At 36.4% G+C, this 10,000-nt stretch overlaps 1 protein-coding gene across 1 annotated transcript in view; it reads right to left on the minus strand.

Annotated features, from left to right (window-relative positions):
* The window catches only part of LOC119578433 (liprin-alpha-1-like), a 116,545-nt gene that overhangs the window by 1,348 nt on the left and 105,197 nt on the right, over positions 1-10,000 (minus strand). The window contains exons 23-29 of the mRNA XM_037926017.1: positions 9,879-9,950; positions 7,170-7,320; positions 6,821-6,975; positions 5,979-6,452; positions 4,512-4,668; positions 3,958-4,074; positions 1-2,557 (exon numbers count right to left, since the gene is read on the minus strand). The exon at positions 1-2,557 is cut by the window's left edge and continues 1,348 nt beyond it. Coding sequence (XP_037781945.1) covers positions 2,480-2,557; positions 3,958-4,074; positions 4,512-4,668; positions 5,979-6,452; positions 6,821-6,975; positions 7,170-7,320; positions 9,879-9,950 — 1,204 coding nt within the window. The 3' untranslated portion in view covers positions 1-2,479. The remainder of the gene's footprint in view (positions 2,558-3,957; positions 4,075-4,511; positions 4,669-5,978; positions 6,453-6,820; positions 6,976-7,169; positions 7,321-9,878; positions 9,951-10,000) is intronic.

The raw sequence follows: 10,000 nt of genomic DNA on the forward strand, positions 1-10,000 counted from the left end.
AAATGTTTAAGTCACATCAGCTGAAACAGCGAGTTCAGTCTCATCTCAAAAAGCTGCTTTGTGAGAGAGGATATGGGAGCGATGAGTTTCATGATGCAAGTCACAATAAATGACCCCATGTCAAAAATGGTTAAAAATATTTAAAAAAAAAACAAAAAATATAATCAGAATAATAAAAAGAATGGGAAAAAAAATAAAACCTAGGCTAGAGGTACAGGGGTATGTTTTAGAACTCGACTACCAAACTGGGAGAAGCACCAGCTAGTGGTAGTAGCACACACGGGTCAATGCAGCACATGACAATACATGAATGGAATGGTCGTCCAGATCCAGGGCCAGCACTCGAGGGAAAGCACGAGGGCTATGTGGTGAGAAGCAGCAAGTAGAGGGAGGCTTAGGATCAGAGAGGAGGTCACTACAGCCACACAGCACCAGAACACAGGAGGAAATTAAAAACTAATGTAACATCATGATTTGAATGCAGGCTAGATGATCTGGTAAACATGAAGCTTTACATATAACAATGAGGTGAGTATATCTGGCATTACACTGAACATTACGTTGAGAATGGGACACTACTTACACAAGTTTCACAGAAACAATCAATCATACTCAACATCAATGTAAAGTGCACTGTACAGACCATATCAGTTCCTTATGACAACACAGCTCATACACAAGTTAACTGGCCAACTCAAGTCTCCTTGATAACAGGAAGTACACTTCATAGTTCTCAGTACAAACCTGGCCAGTTACCAAACATAACATTAATACAAACCAACACTGTTTGCCAAAGGTCTCAATTGATAATGAGTAGGCTTTTTACACATATTAATTACAAAGACAAGTTTGGCATGTAAAGTATGGAAGATGGTTTTTGTCTTCAAAAGTTGAAGCACATTCCTAACTAGCCATAACCCTGCTCTGCTCCTTCACTTGGAAGTCTCCAATGCTTCTTACATCAAGGTCAATATAATTAAAACCAGAACATTGTGATTCAACAATGATGGCAATACACAGACAGTTACATATAAATCATATGTGCGTACACAGACACTGCACCAGATATACATTGTATTCCTGTGGTTGACTGGAGCTGCCCTATGACCAGCACACAGTACTTGTAACTTTAAAAACACTCTTGTACCTGATTTGGCAGTTTCAGTCACACTAACAAAGCAGCAAAAACAAACATTACCATATTGTCGATAAATTTTTTGGAGTAAATTTGAGACACTGTGTTGTCTATAGCACAAATCTGTACAATACTAGACTTTTAATCACTGAAAAAAATGGGCAGCCTATGTAGCTAACTTTCCAGAAGGACCAGATAATTATCACTCACTCCTTTATACTGACTGGTACATAACACTGACATAAAACTGACTGCTTGAAATGATTCCTTATCTTTGAACAGCTTTAATAAATAATGTTTACTTTTTTAATTACAGAGCTGTATCACTTATGCATCTAATCTTAATGATGCCTGTATGTATACAAGCATGAATTCCATACACCCAACAACAGTGGCATAGCGATTGCTGTCATCATCTAGATCACACACAGCAACATCTAACCCCGGGTATTCATAAGCACATAACTTGATAGCATTACCTTTTCTTCCTAGGCTGACCGTCTTCCAAGCATGGCTGTACACCAGCTAATCTAATCCATAAACCTCATATTGTGCCAGGCAGTGTCTAGTCAAAATTTACACGTATAATACATATCACCGTCCACATCTTTAGCCATTATTGTTACGACCGACTTTCCGTTTTTAGTCACATGCCTTCAGCTGCACTATGCTTCTGCAGAACGTATCCCGACTCACAGCCCTGCACAGTACCAGGTAATTTTATCCATGCTATTCCAAGCGTACTATTGCTTGGCTAAGCCTAATCATAAGCGTCAGCTCAACAGAATACATCGCACCACAGACTTGTTCGCTGATCCATAGCCACTGTCGACTAGAGTTTCTGGTAAGGTGATCCATTTTTAGCACTGTCTACTATAGCATATACATTTGCTAATGCACCAAAAAAATTTCATTCAAATTTATAACAACAATCACCTTTACATCATCAGAAAGTGAAATCTGCAGCTAAGACTCTGCAGCACAATATCTGGTGAATATAAATAACAAGGCAGATGACAGGTAGTTCCATGATGAATCAAGTGATCTGCAGGCAAGAAACCCAATCCGTTTTAATCATAGCCATCCTCGTAAACCCATTTTTATTTATTTACTCGTTATGTTTTAAAGACATTTTACTTTACTTAGAACCACATAGAATCATCACTGTTGCACATCAGCGTCACACAGGCAGCTGGCAACACGATTGGGTTTAGTCGAAGCCTGACTCTTTGTGAATGAATCTAAGATCATCACTGGTCATGTTGTCACCGCTTATACTGTTGCTCTTCTTTGGATTCATTAAACAAGCCTAGCTTCAGCATCCTTAGCAGCGGGGGCTTCATATCAAGATTTATTGATGTCAGCTCGGTCCGTCCCAGTGGAAAGAAGGGTGCGGAATTCTTGCTCTAGAAGCTGTCTTGCCTGGAAATGGACCACGAGGTTAGTGTGTAAAACCTTAATCGACAAATGAGATAAAATAATACTTATCATAATAATAGTAGTAGTAGAGTAGTAGTAGTAGTAGTAGTAGTAGTAGTAGTAGTAGTAATAGTAATAGTAGTAGTAGTAGTAGTAGTAGTAGTAGTAGTAGTAGTAGTAGTAGTAGTAGTAGTAGTAGTAGTAGTAGTAGTAGCAGCAGCAGCAGCAGTAGCAGCAGCAGCAACAGCAGTAGTAGCAGTAAATACAGTAGTAATAACAGTACTAACTATAGTAAAAATTGAAGTTAGTAAAATTAATAATGAGAGAAATACTACTACTACTACTACTACTACTACTAAAAAATAATAATAATCATAATGGTAACAATAACAGTAGTAATAATAAAGTAGAGAAATACATTACACACACACACACACACACACACACACACACACACACACACACACACACACACACACACACACACACACACACACACACACACACACACACAATATATATATATATATATATATATATATATATATATATATATATATATATATATATATATATATATATATATATATATATATATATATATATAATTGTGCAAATGCAAACGCACACACACACACTTAAAGTTTAACTATAAAGTAAACTACAAACGAAAATGAGAATCTTAAAAACAAAGACAAATATTCCACAGCAGATGTGGCTATTGCTCTGATGCATAATGTATCACATCTTGGACTTGCTGGTATTACATGAAGACTTTCAACTTCTCAACAAACCTTAATTCAATTATCTCTGCCTTCAAATCACAAGCTCCTCCCTATCTAATGATATAATAATAATAATAATAATAATAATAATAATAATAATAATAATAATAATAATGATAATAATAAAAAAAGAATGTTCATTTTATAAAATTTATGGCAAAATAAGTAACTTTGCTTTTGCTAAGCACTGAAAGTGGTTAGGCCTAGAAAACTCATTTCTACATATCTGCTTATGTGACATTATGCAAATAACTAAATCTTCTTTTGCCATTTTTTTGAGAATTGTAAGCATTTCAAAAAAGCATGTCCTTATTTAAGCTAAATTACATAATTAATTACAACTGATAAATAACTGAAATGTGAAGTAAAGATAGGAAGCTAAGAGGGTTACAACAAGACGCACGGAGATTCATTCAATCCAAAATAAATAACACCAATAAATGATAATGAAGAAAGTAAACTAAGCAGGAAAAAATGAAAAACCAAAGTGTGACAAATACCCTGCACACTTGTACCACTTCTCCTTTAGCTCTCATCTCCCATAGCATGCTTCTTTATCTCTTCAACTAACTCAATAGCATCAGATCACAACCTGCCAATGACACCAGGTAAACTCACCTGAACATTTTGAGTGGGAATCTGAAGAGCTAAAGCCAAGGCATTATAGTCGAAGCTTTCGTCAAGTGCTACTAAAGAGCCGTGTACTCCAGATTCTATGAGATTGTTGGCATATTCCTGTTGGAAGAGATAATGGTATTAGAGTTAAAACTACATATTTATTGCAAATGGGACCAGGGAACACTTTTTTTATGTGATAGATATTATTATTATTATTATTCATCCCTTTTCTTAACCCTAAAGGATGTGTGTGTCTTATGTTCACATATATTTGAAGGAGGATGCAGGGCAAATTTCACTAATAATCCCATAGTACAACAAATAATGGCTGGGATGTTTGCAAATTTCGTTTTCCATCATACAAACTGAATTAGAGTAGATGGAAGTAAATACAAGTATGTGTTTAATGATCTTAAGAGCCCAACTTTTAAGGATTAATCAATTTGAATAATAAATCTTTTCATAATATTTACTTAATACAGAAAGCAAAACAAAGAACTAAGGGTGTATAGATTCTATAACACAGAAAAGGTACAGAGTAGCAGTTAACTGACCTTTAGACCAATGTCATTAATCCATTTAATAACACGTTCATTAGTCCACACCAACACATCCTTATTTTCCTCTTCACAATTTCGTCTTCGTTCTTCTAAAGCAACGCGATCATAATTTATCTTTTTCAATGCTGTTATTCCATACTGTAGTGATGTTCTGGGGAATAACAAAAAATATTAAGGTTTCACAGCTGTTAACACTTAACAACCCTTAACACAAGCAAGACTTATGCTTCTAAGCACTGTGCAAATATTAAATATTCAGGAATGCAGTATCAAGCTAGCCTACAGTTTGGTAGTCCCATCATTCACAAAGCCATTGTCAATCATTCACGAACACATTATAACTACTTTAAAAATCAATTAAAACAAATACAGTATAGATGAATATACTAATATAAGATACTTTGGTAGGGACATCTCATCATAAAAAGGGAGTGTTATGGAGAAGTGAACAATACAAAAGTATATACGAAAAATAACACATATACCACAGTGTTATTTATTGTTACTGTTATTGCACAGTATATAAACTGCATGGAGGGAGAATATGGTGTCTGCTCAACAAAAACAATCTATTTCTATTTTGATACAGCATAACAACTGACAAACACAAACCTACAAAAATGACAAATAGGCAAAAATGTGTCAGCAGAAAAATAGCTAATACTATTGCAAAGACAGGGCAAGGAGTCCTGATACTGTGCATGAGTGTTTGCGTGGGGTAGGCCTACAAGCCACACACCCAGGAGAGTCGCCACTCAAGGAAACCTAGCAGATTTTGGTTCATGTGTGAGCTGTGAGGGACCCAGATCCAGCAGATTAAAGCTTCGTAAACAATGATCATCACATGTTATTTTAAGGGTGTGAATCACCTAAAAAATACACTTTATCATAACTATGTAAAAATATTCAATATAACAAAAAAGTGATGCTAACAAGGACACAGTCACACAAAGACTGATACACCCACCCCTCATGCAAGAGATGTGGATATAATAACCAACCACTTTCAATATTCTACCCTGCCATTTCTCAAATAATTATATGGGTTATTAAGTTCTTCACACATTGAAAATATTTACTCATGTTTCTTACATTATGTCCTTCTTTATCTTTTCTTGTCATGCTTATCACTGTTTAAAGTAATTTGATATACTGCAAAGGCATATTTGGATGCCTTACTATTTTCATTCATTTTATTAAATAAGCTAAGCATGTTGATACATAGGTTCACAGATGTTAAGTTCACCCATGGTTAGGGCCATCTGTATAATGAAAGATGTGACTCTTGTTCCTGGTGTTGTATTATGATTCATACTTGTCATTATTAATTTTACCACCGTTACTGTGTATGTACCTCAAATGACATCAGAAAGTATAATAAGAAAAAGTTTAAATGAAGAGCATACTCAATAATAAGAAAAACTTTAAATGAAGACCATACTCAATACAAAGAACTCTCACCTATGGAAAGAGTCAACCATCTTCAGCTGCCCTCGGAGATCCTTTTTGGTGAGGTGGTCGAGCATCCGGGCGTCCACTAAGCACTCCATGAATGTTGTCCTATACTGAGGCAATCCTAAAGCTGGGAGCCATTCGTTTCCGACCCACTCGTGGTTCATGTCACCAAATGCTAGAGTCGTACGTGAAGTCTTTGGTGCTGATGGAGACGTTAAGGACACCATCTCCTGTATGGCCAGACGCAACTTGAGGCGGTGTAGGGGATTTGAAATACCAATCTCCCGCTGGATCTCTGCATCACTCAAGGCAGACATGATGGCACCAGATTTGACGTTTGCCCTACAAGCTGCCACATACCATGCTGGCATGCCCACCCACAGCTCCAGCCATGCAACGATGGTGGGGCCATTCCATAGTGCAAATGGTGTTCCTGCTTTCATTGCCTCTGCCAACAATTCATGTCTATAGCCCGGCAAGCTGAAAGCAAATATAGAAAATATTAGTCTCCTGCCCTCAGATCAATGTTGTAATTCAAGCCCCACTAAAATGGTAACTCCTCTTCTTAATCCTGATGCCTCCTACATACATTAGAATTTCAGTCATATATCAAAGCCCTGTGCATATATAAATCTTATTCTAAATGATACAACAATATGCTGTCTAGAATTTTAATATTAGGTACTTTATTGTATACTATGAAGATGGCAAGACTTCTTAGCATCACATTTCTTGTGGTATTCATTCCCCAATTTAAGAAGTTGATGAATGCACAAACTTTCAGTAAAAATATCTTACAATACTTCTATTATAACAAAAAAACGTATATCAATCCTTGCAGAACTCACTTCTTCTTGTTACGTCTATCGTAATCACTCTTCTGACCGAGTCCTGCCAGAGACAGAGAATCAGATGACCCAATGTCCCCGTCGCTGTAGATCCCGGAAGAACTCAGCCCTCCTGGACTGTGGTGCTGTTGAAGTGCCTCCTTCACCTTCACCTGCTGTAATGGTAATAAATATATACATGAGTATATATGTGTAAATGTGTAAAAATAATAATGACAAATTATATAAGCTGCCTGTAATAAATAAACACTATATCATTAAATTTATGACACTGAAAAGAAAGAAAGTATAAAATATACATAATGTATGTCCACCATCAATGATCCTTAGAATCCAGAAAGAAACCGACCTTATCCTTTTTGCTGAAGAACCTTCCCAGCGATGATTTGATCCCCTTCTTCTTGGGCTGGTTGATCACGCTCTTGTGCAGCGAATCCTGGCTGCTGTGGTGGGAAGAGAGGGGGGATGGTGTAGAGAGGGAGGACTCGCCCCCACCACCTCTGGGGTCCCCATTAAAAGGCATGTTCAGTATGGTAACATTTTTGGCTCAAAAACCCCGACCTTACATTACCACTGGGTTGCAGTCGCTTTTTTTGGGGGGGGGGGAGGGGAATGGGGAGGGAACAGAGAATGAGATATAATCCCACAAGCATAAATTATTGTTAAGTGGGGCAGTGGGGGGGGGGGAGGCAAAAGCTCAAACAAAAAAAATTAAAATTAGAACAACTAAAAATAAAAAGAAACTAAACTGGTAACAAGTCAGCCATATGCATGTTTAATTAACTCAGCAAATACATCCATGATCTTAAATGAAGTAGTCAAATTAAATTAAAAAGCTTTGTTAACTGATCAGCTGCACAGACATGAACATGCAACCACTCTCCTGTCTAGGCATATGGACTCATTAGTTAGTTTGCAAATTATCTCAAAATGAATAATTTATATGAACTTCAAATGCACCTATTCATATTAACATGTTTTTTAGTATCTTACTTTATTATTTTTCCAATTTGGAATAACTATAATTATTCTATTTAGTATTAAGTAATCACTTAATTAACTAGATTTTGAATAGAATACACAATATCGAAAACTATTTAATACTGGGTAGTGTAGATTTTTACAGAGCCTATTGCTTGATAAAGAAAGGGAAAAGTAGTATAAAATAAGGCACTACAAATCACTAAATAAAACAGAGAAACAATAGAAGCAGAGGAACAGGACATGCTCAGAACCCCGTCCAGCAGGCACCACGGTAGAGAAATATCCCCAATTTAGCTAACAACTCCACAATACTCTTACCATGTATACGATTCATAGATTGTTATGTCATGCAACCTGCAGCCAGACCCAATCCTAATTTTCATTTATCATATCTCTACAGTAATCAAAATGAAATGGCAGACTAAACAATTTCCTGGGTTCACAAGCTGTCTTAAGAACAATAAAAAATCTGTATATTCTGTACTACTGCAAGTCCATTATGTCTTTCCTCTATTTATCACATACTGGAGATACATGAACCTATACATTTACCAATATATTTATATAATAATGTGTGTCTAAGTATATATTTGCACTCCTGCAATGTTAAAGAAAGTTTTAACATGCAACACATTATTACATTTTACTACAGAAATCTGTGAATACCTATACCTATTGCTTTATCTAGGTCATGGTCACAAAACATGCAACATCTTAATTAATTTCCTGCAAAAAACACATCATGGGAGAAAAAAGTCCTTATTTGTGAAATTATATGACCTAAGATACATGTACAAAGTGATAAATCTCTCTTGTGCAATGACATATACATAATTACATGATCCCATACACTAATTAATCCCATACATTAATAATATCCCCACAATCTGTTATGAATCAAAGTAACTAAATTAACTGCTAGAAGAATCAGCAGCAAAAATCTGACCTTCATCCTAAATCCTTCTTAACCAATTGTTACCATGACAGCAGGTGACATGTCTGAAGTACCTAAGGACACGCAAGTCCTTATGGACTGCCATGCACTATGCATTCTTCCTTCCTCTTGGTCTCTCATATAAGGTGTAACTTACAGGATACTGAAGTAATAAAAGTGGCCCCTTATTTTGCTTTCGTGTTCCTCCATGTGTTGCAATGAAATAAACTTACTCATAATATCAGCATGTGACAATCTAACTCTGAACAGATGCAAACTGATTTTACATTTGATCCTCAGACTAATGCAAAATTTAAGGAAGACTTGTAATTAGATTACCAATAACATTTACACTAAAGTTTAAACTGATATGGTGAATGGACACTGTCCTGTCTGACTGTGGATGCCTAACATAGAATTAACAGGGATCGGAAGATAATCATGCTCCAGTGAATAGCACATGATTTGCTAATTGAATCTAATTCCATCAATTACCATAATAAGAAAATATCAGGAAGGTACAAGCTCAGTTTGCAACTGACGAAGCAGGTGGTAAATGATACAAGGAATGTACAAAAAATACTACACATTAAAAGTACTTCAACAGATACATAACCTTACATTCTGTCCCAACTTACGAGAGAAAAAATATTTATACAATTACATATATATTATTTCAAACTATTGAAAATGTTATATATCAAAAAACAAAAAACAAAAAAAAACATGCTCTTCTGATTTTAGAAGCATTTCATCCTACAAGGTTCTCTTCTAGTCATTGTAAAAACACTTGACCAGATCAAAAAAATCATCCTGGGCAAAATCACGGTTAGTGCATTACTACGTGACAGAGTGACAGGTGGTGTCGTTAAAAAGGTACTCACTACAAACTAGTTTATAATTCATGACCGGCTATATAACAGGTGAACTAACTACCGCCATGTTTCCACTGTGAAAACAATGAAACCCACAGACAGGTGCAAGTACGCAAAGGCTACAAGGTGAGAAAGAACTCGGCACACTGCCCAATTGACATTGGCAGTGATGCCCATAATCAGCAGAGAAAGGGAGTGACTGTAGGGAAAGGGGTGAAGGTGGGGTGAGTGAGTGACAAAGATTGTGATGAATATGATGAATAACCTGAGCATGGGGCTGGAGAGAAGGCTGCAGTTTGAAGGGTAGTAGGGCTGACCAGGGGTGACAACACTGGGTCTGTGGAGATACCAGCCCACAGTGGGTTAGTAGTCAAATGGCCAGGAAGA

This window comes from Penaeus monodon, chromosome 11 (genome assembly GCF_015228065.2).
Source record: "Penaeus monodon isolate SGIC_2016 chromosome 11, NSTDA_Pmon_1, whole genome shotgun sequence".
Taxonomy (NCBI): Eukaryota; Metazoa; Arthropoda; class Malacostraca; order Decapoda; family Penaeidae; genus Penaeus; species Penaeus monodon.